The sequence below is a fragment of the Capra hircus genome, chromosome 28, assembly GCF_001704415.2.
Source record: "Capra hircus breed San Clemente chromosome 28, ASM170441v1, whole genome shotgun sequence".
Taxonomy (NCBI): Eukaryota; Metazoa; Chordata; class Mammalia; order Artiodactyla; family Bovidae; genus Capra; species Capra hircus.
Genome location: NC_030835.1, coordinates 2499778 through 2517279, shown reverse-complemented (window position 1 = coordinate 2517279; position 17502 = coordinate 2499778). Strand labels below are relative to the sequence as shown.

General features: G+C 49.7%; 1 protein-coding gene across 1 annotated transcript in view; it reads left to right on the top strand.

Annotated features, from left to right (window-relative positions):
- Positions 1 to 17502, top strand: part of WDFY4 (WDFY family member 4) — a 253777-nt gene that overhangs the window by 214808 nt on the left and 21467 nt on the right. The window contains exons 48-52 of the mRNA XM_005699347.3: positions 448 to 490; positions 1669 to 1788; positions 3619 to 3736; positions 5110 to 5219; positions 14709 to 14862. Coding sequence (XP_005699404.2) covers positions 448 to 490; positions 1669 to 1788; positions 3619 to 3736; positions 5110 to 5219; positions 14709 to 14862 — 545 coding nt within the window. The remainder of the gene's footprint in view (positions 1 to 447; positions 491 to 1668; positions 1789 to 3618; positions 3737 to 5109; positions 5220 to 14708; positions 14863 to 17502) is intronic.

Sequence of the window (17502 nt, the reverse complement as noted above, 5' to 3'; positions counted from 1 at the left end):
TGCAGACTATTGTTTTATACCTCATGACTTTCTGTATCGTCTGCACTTTTTAGCCATACATCCACGTGTCGGTATATTTTATTCACAAATAATGTACTGTAGTCACATGTATTTTGTTCACATGGGCAAAGGCCAAGCTGTGGTTATGGGAAATCCAGTGTTAAGTGTGAGACTCCAGACCTTCTCCTGCATGGCCCTGGGACTTCTCAGGGCCATGCTTCCGGCAGCAGTATATTCTGAAATTATATAATAGCAAGGGGCATGGCAAGAACCCAGCCTTCAATAAAGCAGTGTGGGAGCAAGAAGAGCTTGGGAAATAACCTTGCTGCTCTGGGAAGCTGATGGCCATTCTGGATGCCCCAACCCCACAAAGCCTCAGGAAGTTCCACCCCTCCCTCCATTTGTGCCTGAGACATTTGGTCACCACCCTCATTTTCTTTCCCACAGGAGGTACCCCAGCTCCGACAGGACCATGCTACAGAAGTGGCAGGTACAGTGACCCCTCAGGACACTGTGGGTTCGAGGAAACCCTCAGGAAAGCAAATCAGCAAATAGCTTAGGCCCCAGGGATGAAGAGAGAAAGCACACTGCTGAATCAGGAGGGATCTTGTTTTACTAATTTGTTAAAATGTCTCAAGTATTTCCCTGACAAGATCTCAGTGATGAAAGGTGATTCTTGAGTCAGGGCTGGGGAGTTAGTGTGAGCATGTGTGTACACGTACATAAGCCCTGTGTGCACACACACGCTCCATCCATGGAGGTGTACACTTAGGTATAAATGAACACACAACTCAGGAAGGCACAGCATTCATTTCACTTCCTGGAAGGTCATATGTGGCTCACAGCCTAGATGAACTGACACTCTGCCTCGGGTTCTCAGTGGAAGGAAAGGACCCCAAGAAAGACAGCCATACAGAGCCCAGGCAACAGGAAAGTAAATCTTGGTCACTCATGTCCAAAATCCTTTCCCAAGGGGCAGGCCAAGGAAAGGAAAGACCGACCACAGCAAGCAGGTACCATCAGAGACGTTGTCTCTACTGGCTGCTCATTAGCCAAGTGGCCTTGGTGAATTTTTCCCAAATATAGCCCCTGACTCCATTCATGACTATATGTCTTGAAACAGAGGGCCCTAAGAATACAGAGTATCCTAACTGGCAGAGTCAGAAGAAAGAAAGTTCAGGTTCCTAAGAAAGCAGATCATCGGGCCTCTTGGTGAGGGCCTCTTTCCTGGTAACTGCAAAGAAACCCCAGCTTGTATTTTCTATCATGAAGCAGTCAGCAGTAAGAAGGTCTGGTATTTGTGCCATTATTTAAATCAATTTTTGAGTATCACCCAACAGTTAACACAATAGAATGCTTTAGCCTTGGCTTGGACCTCGGAGCTGTGTTTTTTTTTTTTTCCGAGTCAACTTCGCTTCCTGACTATATTTGCTTCAGCTCATCTTGGAATTAGCATCGCCACCCCAAGTCACCCCAGCCCAGCCGCAAGGCTCACTGGGAGCGGAGTCGCCCGGCTCCAGGTGGAAGGCTCACTGGGAGCGGCACGGCTACATGCCTTCCCACCTGCGCAGCTCGGGCCCCATGCTTAGGTCTAGGAGTTAGACCCTTGTGGCTCTCAGGAGGAAACCAGCAGTGTTGGGCTTATCCCAACCTTGTCTCTTCTGGCAGAAAAGAGACATCAGCAACTTCGAGTACCTCATGCACCTCAACACCCTGGCTGGGAGGACCTACAATGACTACATGCAGTATCCAGTGTTCCCCTGGGTCCTGGCCGACTACACCTCCCAGGTACGTGTTCACATGGGTGGTATGCAGGTGTCCTGTGAGTATTTGACCCTGATGTCCAGAGCACCTGAGGTCATGCAGAGCCTCTGCAACAGGCTCAGTCCACCTGGGCCTGAGGGCTGCTCCAGGCTTGGCCCTCACCTGGCCTTTGGAGTCTGGGTGCCTGGGTTCCTGTCCGAGCCCCACATGACTAGGACAGTATCCGACATGTGCCCCAGAGGGTTTCCTGGCTCACGGCTACCGTGAAGGCAAGAGATGGCCATCTGCTGAGATACTGCCAAGGGCCAACACTGGTCCGTCAAGTGAAGAGGGCCATACGATGTATTCCTGGAACCAACATGTAGAGAGGGAGAGGGAGGGAAGGGGAGAGAGCGAGAGACACAGAGATCCAGTGAGAACAGACTCCTCCCCTGTAACCTGACTTCAGTAACTGAGATGACGGTATGTGGAGGTGATGATATCACCCTGGATCTGGACCGAGACATGTAGCCCTAATGGAGACTGATGGGAAGACTGGCTCATTGCTTTTTTGCCCTCTGTCCCTGGACCTCAGCAAGCAGAGGAGGGAGGAGCAGAAAAGTGACAAGCTTGGCCTAGGTGATGCTGCTGGGGGACAGCCAGGCTATGGAGCAGTGTCCTGACTGCCTGGGCTCCGACCACAAGGAGACGTGTGGGGCTGTGTGTGTAAATGACCTGTACAGATAAGCCCTGCCCAGTGCTGCCTCGAGCTGTTTAGACAGCTCACCCCCAGAATTTGGGAAAGGGCCTCAGTCTTTTGTGAGCTCCCATCCCGTGAGACACGACACAGCAAGCCTTTTCTCACAAGCCATACGTTGCTTCTCATTGCGCAACCATCTGGGACTAAGGTGTTTCAGAAAGGAAACTTGCCAATCCTAGCTTCAGCTCACAGATCACAAATGGGTGGGTCCCCAGCCCATTTTGTTTAGCCCATATCCTGTATGAAAATTTAATTTCTTATCAGTGTTTAAAAAGTGGGAGATTTCTTCTAAAAAGCTGGTATTCCAATACCTTTCGGAGAATTTGGAGATGTGGCAATGGGGAAGCCCCACTCTGCTCTGGCAGCATCAGCTGTAGCCAAGGGGGTTTCCATGGTGCTGTCACTCAAGGGGTCTCAGGAGCTTCACTCCCGTCCCCTTTTCTCACCAGCCATGGTGGCCGGCCCTGCCTCCCCAGGAAAACTGATGATTCACTGCTAGTGGAAAGGAAGAGGCATGTAGAGAAACGCCTTCTTCTATAAAGACACGCAAACCCAGAGGACACCCAGCCCTGAAAACTCTTCACAGTGCTACTGTTGTGTATTCCAAGGGCAGGGGAAGGGGCGCCAAGACTGCTTTCACCGCCCCAAAAGGGAGGTGCCTCCCAAAACATGAGGCCATTGCTCTCATTTCCTCCCCAGACGGACACCTTCTGACTGCCTACAAAATCAGTTTGAGTTCTAAGCAAGAACCCTGAACCACAAACTGCTCAGCGAGGGCAGAAGCCAGGTATCCACTGACAACAGGAATTCTTTTGAAAGTCTCTTGGGTAACTGGTGGCAATGTTCTGATCTGGGTCAACTTGGAAGAGTTCAGTGTGAAATCAATCTTCCCCTCCTCTCATTTTCCATCTCTCCCCTATTAAGTCTTAGTGGATCACTGGCTGTGGGGCCATAAAACCCTACCAGGCCTGCTAATCACCAGAGGAGGGGGGTCAGACCGAACGACAATAAACCAATAAAGAGAACCATAAAACTAAAGACCGTGGCTCCTGCAGTCTCATGGGGGCACAAGAGGGTCCAGGGGAGTTAACTCCAGTTGCACATTTACTTTCTAGACATTGAACCTGATGAATCCCAAGACTTTCCGTGATCTTTCTAAGCCCATGGGAGCTCAGACCAAGGAAAGGAAGCTGAAATTCATCCAGAGGTTTAAAGAGGTTGAGAAGACTGAAGGTGAGTAGATCCCAGCTTGATTTTTTTCTGCAATGCTCTTTATCTGAATGCTTTGAAGTGAGAGTTGATAATGATTTAGGTGTCATCCAGCCTACAGACAATTGCATTTGGATAGAGAACTCCCTGGAGAAGGCAATGGCACTCCACTCCAGTACTCTTGCCTGGAAAATCCCATGGACGGAGGAGCCTAGAAGGCTGCAAGTCCATGGGGTCACTGAGGGTCGGACACGACTAAGCTACTTCACTTTCACTTTTCACTTTCATGCACTGGAGAAGGAAATGGCAACCCACTCCAGTGTTCTTGCCTGGAGAATCCCAGGGACGGGGGAGCCTGGTGGGCTGCCGTGTCTGGGGTTGCACAGAGTCGGACATGACTGAAGCGACTTAGCAGCAGCAGCAGCAGCAGCAAAGAACTCCCAAACCCAGCAGTCTGCACCCTGGTTGCCTGTGAGAATCACCTGAGAAGCTCGTTAAAAATGTTAATGTCCAGGTCCCACCCCTGGAAATCATGATTTAAATAAGTCTGTGATGGGGTGCACTCCAGGTGATTCCAACAGGAAATCAGGAGTGAGCACTGCGGTGGTAAATGCTAAAACACCTCCATCCCCGGGCGCAGGAAAATGACATCCGCTCAGCGCTTTCTGTGTGCCAGGGCAGACCAGCCTGCATTAGCACACACAATGGCCCATTGTAAAGAGAAGGAAATTGGAACTCAGACGTCAGGCAACTCACTGAAGGTCACAGCCTCTGAGCTGCAGAGCCTGCATCCATCTGGCTCTAGAACCCAGTTCCCAGATGCATTGCCCCCGCGCTCCCTTTACAGTCTCTGCCGCTTTCACACGCCAGCTGCACTCTCAGAGCCTTTCTGTTTGTCTTTGGATCTGTTCATCTTTTAAACATCAATGGATGTATTTTAAAGAGAACATTTTCTGTCATATATTTGATGCCAGCTATACTGGTTTTCTCAAACACTCTGAACTAAAACATGAAACTACCAAAATAAGGAACATCTACCCGTGAGCCGTAAATGAATATGTCCCGGAGGCAGCACGTTTCAAAAGGCTCACTCAGCCCCGAAGCCCTGCCTTTGGTGAGCAGGTTCTCTGCAGGCTGAGGAGCTCTTCTGCATCCCACACTGCTCTGAGGCCCCTGCCCACTTGCTAGGACCCCACGATGTGCAGGACTGCTACTCAAGCTCTGGGGGGAGGTGGGAGGGGCAGGCAGGCCACGGGCGGGGATGCGACCCAGGCCTGTGCTTTCATCGCAGGAGACACGGCCGCCCAGTGCCACTGCTACTCAAGCTCTGGGGGGAGGTGGGAGGGGCGGGCAGGCCACGGGCGGGGATGCGACCCAGGCCTGTGCTTTCATCGCAGGGGACATGGCCGCCCAGTGCCATTACTGCACTCACTATTCCTCGGCCATCATTGTCGCCTCCTTCCTGGTCCGGATGCCACCCTTCACCCAGGCCTTCTGCTCTCTGCAGGTGAGCGTCCCTGACCCCCTACACACACACACACACACACGCACACACATGTACACACACAAACACACACGTGCATGTGCACGCACACGCACACACCCACGTGCACACACATACACACGCACATGCACGTGCACACACATGCACACGTGCGCACACATGTGCACACACGTGCCCACACACATGCCCACACGTGCACACCCATGCACACACGCACATACACACACACGCGCGCGCACACACAGAGCTAGCTCTTGCAGGCTAAGATCTAGGCTTGGACGAGGCAGGGACCCCCCTGCTAGAAATCCAGCCTTGAGTCCTTGATCCGCACTTGCCACTGCTTCCAGGACCCTGGACCATCCAGCTGAGGCAAGCTACTCTTCACGGACACACCGCCATGTCTATCCAACAGTCTCACCAAAAAAACTGAAAAATAAGGAATGAAATATGGGGGGAACATGCTCAACATAAATAGGTTTTAGTGGGAAAGGAGACACAGGAAGCTTGAAGACCTCCTTGCAGGTAAGGTAGGTGGTCACAGGCTAGAAAAATAAACACAAAGAAGGAAAAATGAAAAGAATATCACTTGTGATGTCAGAATGCATAAAACTATGCTAAGTACAAGCCTGAAGGCTTAAAAAGGACAAACAAATTACTTTTAATACTGAAATGAACAGCTAAACTGGAGAAGGAAACTCACCAATTTGCCTACCCATAAATTAACAGAACATCATGCCAGCTTAAGGTTGCCAGATTTCACAAATAAAAATGCACGATGCCCAGGTAAATTTGAATTTAGTATAAACAGTGGTTTGTACTAAAAAATTATTTGCTGTTTGTCTGAGATTTAAATTTAGCTGGACATCCTATATTTTACCTGGCAGTCCAATACAGGCTAGAAGCAGGCCAGTATGACCCTGAGTGGATGCTAGTGTCAAGACGCATGGAACAGCTGGGACAAAGTGCCTCATGGGAGGCTGGGATGCTTTTCTCTCTCTCCCTCTAACGCTACCACCAGGGTCTTGAATTAAGGTTATCCAGGGGCACAAGGTTTGACTGGGGAGAGCCATGGATATCCCAGTTGCAGATAGCTGGCTCAGCCAGCTCCAAAGAGAACACAGCACAGCAGCCAAGCTTAGGGACTCTTGATCGAGGCCTTTTAAGGGTCCTACAGAATAGGAAGACGTGGCCACGGAGGGTAACAGGCTGCTGAACTTTCAGGGACTCACTCTGACAGCCAAGCTTCACAAAAGGAAAAGCACGAGCGTCCCAGGAATTGTGTGTTTTAGTCTGACTTCACCAGCAAGTTCACTCCTTACAGTTACTCAGATGACCTTGACCCCAGGACAAAAGGCCACTCTGAGTCAGACCTAAAGCAATCATCCGGGCCCTGGGTAGGTACAAATAGGCAATGTCAAGGCTCTCTCTCCAGCCGGCAGCAGACCCCTCCTGTCTTGCTTCTTGGCGCAGTCCTCTCTCTCCTTGAAGGCATGGATTGTCTAGACATTATATAGCCCCCTCCCTGGAAATTAACTCAAAAATAACAAGTGTGCTTCCCCTGAGTCTTTCTCAGGCAACAAGCATTTTAAGTAAGTTTGGTTTGGAGGACAAATGGCCCTGAGCTGTTCCCCATGCCAGGAATCCCATCCAGCAGTTCAGCATCAACCCACGTGGAGTGATGAGCCCGCCTACCATGACGGCGCTGCCTCCCGTGATGGCTTTCCACCCTGGGAGCTCTGGGTGCTTCAGGAGTTTCCCCTCGCCCCTTCTGTCTCACCAAGTACAGCCCCATCTCTACCTGTTGCAAAGGGTCTTCTCACAGAGAGACGAGGCAGACTGAACTAGAAACGTCGAACTGTGAGATTTACATCCCAGGTGTTTTACTTTATCTCTGCATATTATTTTACTCTGGAAATGAGGGTTAATGACGCACATCTCACTGAGCCACAAGACTGAAGGAGGAAATGCGGGCAAAGCCCCTCGCTCAGGGCTGATGCCGTGAAGGGGGTCAATCGCCCTTGTTCCTGTCTTCCCCCTGCCGTCCACCAGATCTCATCTGAGCCAGCCTGAACTGGTGCAAGCTGCCCCTCTCTGGTTTAAGCTAATTCAAGACAGTCTGGACTGTGTCAAAGCATTCCACATGGCGTGAGCCAGATGAAACGGCTGTGCTGCCAACCTACTGGCTTAAAGTCACTTTGAAGCTAATCACACGGGTCTGAGCTTATTCTAGCTAGTTTGGTCCAATGGCGACCAGCCCAAACTGGCTTGAGATGGTCTAAACCCATGTGAGATGGTCTAAACCAGTGTGAGATGGTCAAAGCCAATTTCATTTGCTTTTACGTGGCACCGATGCCGTCATATTAGCTTGAGTTCTTTTGACTCCAGTGCTTACGTCTGATGTGACTCCTGGTTTTTCTGGGTTCAACTCTTTCTGGGACACATTGGCTCATCCAAGTTGACATCTCCATGATGCTTCTGAATTGGTTTCTCCTTCCGACTTTGAACTGCCACTTCTAGTGGGTCACTACTAGTCCAAGCCTTGGAACCAGCCAAAGAACCGACTGACTCTGCTTTTCCCTTATCATAAAAAAGAAACTGTAGTCTCTAGGGAATGAATACAACAGCTACATCTGGGGGGAACATGCGTGGCTCCCATCTGCGAGTCCTGGGGCCTGTGCAGACCTCCATAAGAATGATCTGGTATCTTCCTGGAGTCAGGCTTCTCCCTCCATTTCACTCTGCCTCCTGAGGATAGACTCGTTTCTTCTCAAAAGACTTTTGCTTCACCTCTGTATGGTGACAAGGAAAGGAGCCTCCCTACATTCTCAGCAGCCCAAGACTTCCAGTCCCCATCCCCAGCACGGATCCCAGAGTGGAAAAGTGGAAGAAAGGTGGAAAGGTGCAGAATCCAGGCAGTGAAGCTGTTCTCACTCATCTGGAGAGCAGGGACGTGAGTACGTCCAGCATCTCCAGAGCAGGAGCACATGCAAGAGTCAGCAGAAGAAAGTGCATGCTCTTGCTCTGGATGAAGCAAAGTCTGCCTCTGAGCTATCACGTGACTGAGCCACAGTGACACGCTGGGTCCGCGACTGGACCAGAAGGGCTTTGGTATGGAGAGCAGGTGCCTGTGCACTCCCCCTGTGGTCTGATGGAACACAGGTGCAGCGTTCTTTGGGCTGTAGCCTGCCCACTGGGCACTGTGCAGAGGGGTGTGGACAGCTTAAGAATGGCAGTGTGGCATATTCTGATTCCTAGGAATAAGGTTTGCTTTATGCTTTTCACAGTTAAATCTTATTCAGTTCAGTTCAGTCACTCCGTCGTGTCCGACTCTTTGCAATCCCGTGAATCGTAGCACGCCAGGCCTCCCTGTCCATCACCAACTCCCAGAGTTCACTCAGACTCACGTCCATCGAGTCCGTGATGCCATCCAGCCATCTCATCCTCTGTCGTCCCCTTTACCTCCTGCCCCCAATCCCTCCGGCATCAGAGTCTTTTCCAATGAGTCAACTCTTCGCATGAGGTGGCCAAAGTACTGGAGTTTCAGCGTTAGCATCATTCCTTCCAAAGAAATCCCAGGGCTGATCTCCTTCAGAATGGACTGGTTGGATCTCCTTGCAGTCCAAGGGATTCTCAAGAGTCTTCTCCAACACCACAGTTCAAAAGCATCAATTCTTTGGCGCTCAGCTTTCTTCATAGTCTAACTCTCACATCCATACATGACCATTGATGGACCTTTGTTGGCAAAGTAATGTCTCTGCTTTTCAATATGCTATCTAGGTTGGTCATAACTTTTCTTCCAAGGAGTAAGTGTCTTTTAATTTAATGGCTGCAATCACCATCTGCTGTGATTTTTGAGCCCAAAAAATAAAGGCTGTCACTGTTTCCACTGTTTCCCCGTCTATTTCCCATGAAGTAATGGGACCGGATGCCATGATCTTCATTTTCTGAATGTTGAGCTTTAAGCCAACTTTTTCACTCTCCTCTTTCACTTTCATCAAGAGGCTTTTGAGTTCCTCTTCACTTTCTGCCATAAGGGTGGTGTCATCTGCGTATCTGAGATTATTGATATTTCTCCCGGCAATCTTCATTCCAGCTTGTGTTTCTTCCAGCCCAGCGTTTCTCATGATGTACTCTGCATATAAGTTAAATAAGCAGGGTGACAATATACAGCCTTGACGTACTCCTTTTCCTATTTGGAACCAGTCTGTTGTTCCATGTCCAGTTCTAACTGTTGCTTCCTGACCTGCATATAAGTTTCTCAAGAGGCAGGTCAGGTGGTCTGGTATTCCCATCTCTTTCAGAATTTTCCACAGTTTATTGTGATCCACACAGTCAAAGACTTTGGCATAGTCAATCAAGCAGAAATAGATGTTTTTCTGGAACTCTCTTGCTTTTTCCATGATCCAGAGGATGTTGGCAATTTGATCTCTGGCTCCTCTGCCTTTTTTAAAACCAGCTTGAACATCAGGAAGTTCATGGTTCATGTACTGCTGAAGCCTGGCTTGGAGAATTTTGAGTATTTGGAATTGTGCAGTACTTTGAGCATTCTTTGGCATTGCCTTTCTTTGGGATTGGAATGAAAACTGACCTTTTCCAGTCCTGTAGCCACTGCTGAGTTTTCCAAATGTGCCGGCATATTGAGTGCAGCACTTTTGCAGCATCATCTTTCAGGATTTGAAACAGCTCAACTGGAATTCCATCACCTCCAGCAGCTTTGTTCGTAGTGATGCTTTCTAAGGCCCACTTGACCTCACATTCCAGGATGTCTGGCTCTAGGTGAGTGATCGCACCATCGTGATTATCTTAGTCATGAAGATCTTTTTTGTACAGTTCTTCTGTGTATTCTTGCCACCTCTTCTTAATATCTTCTGCTTCTGTTAGGTCCATACCATTTCTGTCCTTTATCGAGCTCATCTTTGCATGAAATGTTCCCTTGGTATCTCTAATTTTCTTGAAGAGATCTCTAGTCTTTCCCATTCTGTTGTTTTCCTCTATTTCTTTGCATTCATCGCTAAGGAAGGCTTTCTTATCTCTTCTTGCTATTCTCTGGAACTCTGCATTCAGATGCTTATATCTTTCCTTCTTTGCTTTTCACTTCTCTTCTTTTCACAGCTATTTGTAAGGCCTCCCCAGACAGCCATTTTGCTTTTTTGCATTTCTTTTCCATGGGGATGGTCTTGATCCCTGTGTCCTGTACAATGTCACGAACCTCAGTCCATAGTTCATCAGGCACTCTATCCATCAGCCTATTAAACTTTATCAGGCTGGTCTTAGAATTGATGTCTGCCTCTTCTGTTTCTGTGTTTGTTTTTCTGCCTCAAACCTGTTACTACAATTATCAGTTCAGTTCAGTTCCATCACTCAGTCATGTCCGACTCTTCATGACCCCATGGACCACAGCATGCCAGGCCTCCCTGTCCATCACCAACTCCTGGAGTCTACGCAAATTCATCTCCATTGAGTCAGTGATGCCATCCAACAAGCTCATCCTCTGTCGTCCCCTTCTCCTCCTGTCCTCAATCCTTCCCAGCATCAGGGTCTTTTCAAATGAGTCAGCTCTTCACATCAGGTGGACAAAGTATCAGAGTTTCAGCTTCAACATCAGTCCTTCCAATGAACACTCAGGACTGATCTCCATTAGGATGGACTGGTTGGATCTCCTTGCAGTCCAAGGGACTCTCAAGAGTCTTCTCCAACACCACAGTTCAAAAGCATCAATTCTTCGGCACTCAGCTTTCTTTATAGTCCAACTCTCACATCTATACATGACTACTGGAAAAATCATAGCCTTGACGAGACAGACCTTTGTTGACAAAGTAATGTCTCTGCTTTTTAATATGCTGTCTAGGTTGGTCATAACTTTCCTTCCAAAGAGTAAGCATCTTTTAACTTCATGGCTGCAGTCACCATCTGCAGTGATTTTCGAGCCCCCCAAAATAAAGGCAGCCACTGTTTCCACTGTTTCCCCAACGATAGCCTCTTATAATCCAGAAAATGCCACACATGAGCAGTGTGGCCTGGGTGGGTGCACACACAAGCTATGTGACTCCGGCTTCCGCTGGTGCTGTGCTTATCCCCACTCCTTGGGGTGTGAGACTGCTGTCTGCTGAGCTTGCCTCCCTGGATGCTGTGATCTTGGGAATCTTGCCTACAGGGACCCACTGTCTGTGAGCCTTCAGACAATTGAGCAAGCAGGAGGCCATGCCAGTCTGGGGCCACAGCACAGGCCCCCATTTCCACCCTGGCAAGAGTACCAATTGCTCTCAGGCCTGAGCTGGGATCCAGCCCGGGCAGGGCAGAGCAAGGCAGCCAGCGCCCCAGCAAGGGCACGGTGCCGCCTCTGCTGCCCCTGCTGCATTTAATAAGAAACCGAAATCAAGTGCTGTGTTAATTAAGTCACAGCCCATGTGAAGTCAGCTGTTACCAGCAGTGGGGAAGAGTTTTCTGAACCACCTGAGGCGAGGCGACTGGTTTTGTGTAAGACATATGCCAACTGCAGAGAGAGCCAGGGCCTCTGGGCAGCACTTGACACAGACCTCTCACCTGGGGGCTCCGTGAATGCCAGCCCCTCGTGGAGTTGTGTCCATATAGGTGTCATTATTATTACCATTGAAATGCCCATCCAGGGACGCAGGTGCACATAGATTCTGTGTCCTCATACAAAAGGAATAGCTCCTTCAATACAAAAACTCCTTTCAAGGTGTTTGCAGTTTTAACCAATGCACTGTAATCATGAACTTTACTCTGATTTTAACTCCTGTCAAATATTCAGCAACAGGTCACAGTGGCCTTGCCAGTCACTTCTTCCTGCGTCACTTGCTTTTAATTTTGATTCACCTCTTAGTAAATTTGAGCACCTCTTAAAGTATTTTAATTGAGACAGATACTTAGGATTGTATTATTTCTGACACCTTCAATTTTGGGAATATTCTTCTGGTGTCTTTACATATGAGTGATGTTGGCTGGGCATAGACTGTAAGCTTCTGCCTCAGAAACCTACGGACTTAGCTGCCTTGTCTTTTGGCTTTAATGTCACCTGGGAAATCTTCTGCCAATAAGAAGTAGCTCCTCTGTTGATAAGAGTAACCTTGCTATTAATTTTTTTTTTGCTCTGTTTGGATACTTGGAGGATTCACTAATCTTGATATTCAAAAATATCTGCAGGCTAGATTTAGGAGCAGATCTGGGCTCAGAAATTCTCTCTGACCACCCTGTTTCCATCCACTCTCTAGACCCAATTTGGTTGTTGCTTGATTTTGTTTTGAGCTCTCCTTATGGGGGCGCTCTGTAAGCCCTGACTCTGCTTCTCTGCCTCGCTTCTTCTCTCCTTTCCTCCTCCTGCCTTCTCTTCGTTATCTCCTTCCTTCCCTTCCTGAGACTCAAGCTCTGATGGGACTCCTTGCTGGCAGCCACCAGAGTCTGTGTCAACCCACAGACTTTGCAACTAATATGAGTTGCAAAGCAGCTCCACTTTTCCTTCCAGGGGATTTGGCATTTCTTTTGTATTGCAAAAGTGAGCAAACCCATTAATTTTGAAACAAATGTATGCAAATACATTTATTAATATAGGAAATAGGAAAATCAGTTATTGCTTCCTTTATAAATAATACAGGCTTAAGTTTTAAAGATATTACTTTTGCTAAAATGCATTAGACAGCTGTGAAAAAAATAACATTTTTCTTTGTGGTAATATCTTTAACCAGATTTGTAGCACTAACAATATTCCCCATGTATATATTATTTTTATTTAATACAGGTAATCTTTTTATTACCAAATCATATTGTTTCTCAGGAGATTACCATCAGCACTCATAAAAGCTGCAAAAGGAAAGTGGGACGACGAGGCAGCATCAATCTCCCTCCGATGTGAGGCTCGGGCTGCAGATTAAATACGCAAAGCTCTTAATACATTTCAATGAGCCACTTGTTAGGAGCAGATTTATTTAGAAACACCCCCTTCACCATTTTGTTTCCATTTCAGTTTGAATATGAGAGTGGGCTTCATCCCCTAATTTTGCCATTGTTTAGTCACTAAACAGCCTGTCCGACTCTTTTGTGACCCCATGGACTGCAGCCTGCCAGGCTCCTCTGATCGTGGAATTTCCTAGGCAAGAATACTGAAGTGGCTTGCCATTTTCTTCTCCAGGGAATCTTCCTGACCCCAGGATCGAACCCGCACCTCCTGCATTGGCAGGCAGGTTCTTTACCAAGGAGCCACCCGGGAAGCCCTTGCCTAATTGGTTAAAACCAAGAACAAAATGATCTTGGAGAAAAGCCATATCTTTCAGCTGCCCAAATACTGTGTTTGGCTGAAACCCTGGGGGTAACTGGGTTTCTTGGTGTCCCTGACCCTGTGCAGAGAATGCTAGCATATTCTTTACACTTCGTCTGCCACTGATGGTGGGAAACCTCGGTCCCTGAAGAGAGAAGGGAGCCGATGGAGCAAAGGAGGGCACTGGCAATTTGAGTTCTGTCCCTTTGTTCTTCCGGCCACATGTGCCCTCTGCAGAGGCTGGCAAAAGAAAGGCTAGTTCTGGCTGAACAAAAAAGGCCCCATTACAATGGGGACAATTGAATTACTGAATCCCAGAGAGGAGGTGTCCCTTGGGCGTCCCTAAACTTAAGCCAACAGACCCAAATCCCAGCTTCAAAAACTCTCTTTTGAAGCCCCTCTGCCCACAGCATCTTCAGTCCTCCAACTGGGACCTCTCTGCCTCCTCCCAATGCCCAAGATCACATGATGAATAAGGGTAGTGTCGACTGAAGAGATATGACAATTCAGATGAGAGGCACAGAGAATCCAAGGAAGGAATCCGAGCTTGGCTCAGCCGCCGACCTCAGGACTGCATGGACCCATCTGTGGCAGTGGGCCTTGGAACAAGGTTGATCCTCATGAAGCACCATATGTGACCCTCATGAGCACTCCATCCTCAGATTGGTCCCCTCTCGTCAAGGCCGCTGTGTTACATGTCACCAGGGCCCTACCTGACCTGCTTTCCAGGCCTGCCCTCAGCTCAAAACATCACCGTTTTCTCCAGCACCAGACTTGGCGTCTCAGCAGGGGCTGACTTCTCCAGGAAACTTTCCCGCACGTAGACTGTTTGACCCACCCCTTGTACTTTGACTCAGAGCTGACCCTCAGTGAGTGTGTCAAGTGGTCAGATGAGTGACCGTGGTTTTCCTGTCTCTGATCTGAACTCCGGTTTCTAAACTGGGGAAACATTGCTCCCTTAATCACAGTGGACCATGCATCCTGCGTGGAAGCTCTGGTGCAGGGTTCCAGCGAACCGTCAAGGCGATTAGATGCCTGAAGAAACAGTTGCCCACGTGTGTGGCCTGATGTGTGCACGTGTGTTGGGGAGTGAATGGAAGGGCCTAATGGCAGAACCCGTGTCTAGGGGACAGAGTGGATGAAGAAGGCCCACTCTAGTGAAGCCTGTGCACCCCCAGTTATCACCACACAGTTGATCATGTCACCCCTTTTCTGCTTAGGGTGGAAGCTTCGATGTGGCAGATAGAATGTTCCACAGTGTGAAGAGCGCGTGGGAATCGGCCTCCAGAGAGAACATGAGTGATGTCAGAGAGCTGACCCCGGAGTTCTTCTACCTGCCTGAGTTCCTGACCAATTGCAACGCCCTGGAGTTTGGTGAGCGGAGCAAGGCTCCGGGGCTGGACAGCTTGTGGGTCATGACATCAGTATCTTTGCTAAGCGACCCACCCCCAACAGGCCCATACCAGACCAGTACGGTGGGCAGGTTAGAGTGAGGCCTCCACTGGGTGGTGTCACTTGACGAGGAGGTGGGGGCCAAGGAAGTACATAGCCCCAGGGTGCAGACCACCACCCACAGTTCCACCCAGGGCCTCCTGCCAAGGGTCCCCAAGGCCCCAGTCTGCAGCAAGACGGTAGCGCGGGAGCAGGAGCCCTTGCTGACAGCCAGGCCTGGCACTGCCCTGCTGAACGCCGCAGGCAAGCCCTTTCTCTGCTCCACTTTCCTCCAAGTCCCACAAGTGGGTTAACCTGCGAGCAGGACCCAGACGTGCTGCCTCTCCCGGCACAGGCTGCTGGGGTGCCCACGGGCACCTTGGTGGCCTCTTCTCTTTCCTACCCTCCAGACCCCACAGCAGGGTGAGCCATGCTTTCTCATCCACTGCTTTGGAGGAGGGACACAAATTTCAGGAAACCCCAGAGGGCAGGCCCCCTGGCAACTGATGTACTTTGGGAGCCTCCACTGGGAACCTCAGGGTGACTTGGGGAGGGGATGTGATCGGAACCCCCTGAAGGGCATGGTCCTCCTCACCCAGAGGTGCGGGGTGAATCACCCACTCTGAGGAGGCCTTTGTGAGCCAGCACGGTGCACACCTGTGCTCCAGAGCCCCTCTTCCTCAGGGCCCTCCTTCTTCTAAACCACGCAGATGGGCCCGCACCTCAAGCCAGACCGGGGCAGGCCCAGGAGAGCTGCCTCAGGCACTCGCCTCCTGTGCGGTGGTCTGCAGACAGATCACCAGCGGGGCATTTAAAGCATCCCCAGGCCCAGCCCATCGACTCTGAGCTCATGGGACTTGGTGGCCTTGGCAATGCTCACATTCTCAGGTGCTTCACTTGTTTGAGATGAGATCCTGACAGACATAAAGGGCAGTTCCCACAAGGTGTGATGAGACCATGAGAGGAGCAAGTCTGAACCAAGGAAGCCGAGAGAAGGGTCCCAACCAGCCTGGGGTGAAGGGGGCACAGCGGGGAAAGGCGCCGGTTCTCCTTGGCAGTGGAGGCTGGTTCTCTGCTGGAGGGGAGGTGCTCAGCGGCAGATAGAGCCTTCACACCCGGGGCCAGGGATCCTCAGGGAGGTCAGGAAAACAAGTGTGGCTATTATGCACCTACTGTATGCAGGCCCTTTTTAGGCACTGAGGATTCAGTTATGTGTCCTGGGGCGGATCGCCTGGAAGGTGTTAATATTCTGTGTGTGGGGGTGGGGGAGGAAGGACAGAAAAGAATAGCCAAATAAGTGAAATACGTGTCAATGCTGAGGAAGCCCTGTAAGGAAAGAAGGCAGGAAAATGGCGTGAGGTGACTCAGTGGCCATGTGTGGAGAAGGACCTGCCTGAGGAGGTGACAGGTGTGAGCTGAGACTAAATGATGGGAAAGGCCAAGCCAGCCCTGCGGCCAGAGAGAGGGAGAAAGGATGCTTTCCCCCAGTTGCACCTGTGGGCTCTGGAGGGTTTCAGAAAGGTGATAGCTAGTATTTCCTGATGCTGCTGAGTCGCTTCAGTCGGGTTCGACTCTGTGCAACCCCAGAGACGGCAGCCCACCAGGCTCCCCCCTCCCTGGGATTCTCCAGGCAAGAACAGTGGAGTGGGTTGCCATTTCCTTCTCCAATGCATGAAAGTGAAAAGTGAAAGTGAAGTTGCTCAGTCGTGTCCGACTCTGTGCAACCCCATCGACGGCAGCCCACCAGGTTCCCCCCTCTCTGGGATTCTCCAGGCAAGAACACTGGAGTGGATTGCCATTTCCTTCTCCAATGCGTGAAAGTGAAAAGTGAAAGTGAAGTCGCTCAGTCGTGTCCGACTCTGTGCGACCCCATGGACTGCAGCCTACCAGGCTCCTCCGCCCATGGGATTTTCCAGGCTAGAGTACTGGAGTGGGGTGCCATTGCCTTCTTTGAGTATTTCCTGAGCAGCCATCATATGCCTGGAACTATTCTAAGCATGTTATGTGTATTTTCTATTCTGATCCTTATGCTAGCGAAGGAGGTAATAGGTAGGAAAGTGACTCCCCAAGAGGTTAAGCAACTTGCTCAAGCTTGTGTGGCTAATGGGGAGGACGGAGACTCGGGCTTGAATCCAGACTCTTCTTCTTGGTGTCTGGGGAAGCTCCCTCTGCAAACCTTCTGTCTTCACTTTAAAAGTGGAGAGAAAATACATAAATTATCGAGTTGACTGAAGAGTCAATAAGATGATGTGTGCCAAGCACCTAGCACAGTGCCCTGGCATAGAGCGAGATGCTCAAAATGCAATAGCTTTTCCTGTTACTGTTATTATCTTATTGTTTTAGAGCTGTATAAAAAAGCACCTCCATGAAAAGGCACAGAGTGAGGGGAGGGAAATTTACCAACAATGACGACCCAACCATTTTATGCACGGGCACTGCTTGGAAGCAAGGAGGCTCTTATGGAGGCCCAAAGGCTTAGAATCCGAGGAGCATTTCAGGCAGATAGGGTGGGGTCATTTCCAACAGAGGAGACAGGAAGCAGTGCAGTGGTCTATGCAGGAATCCCAGTACCGGCCAGCACAG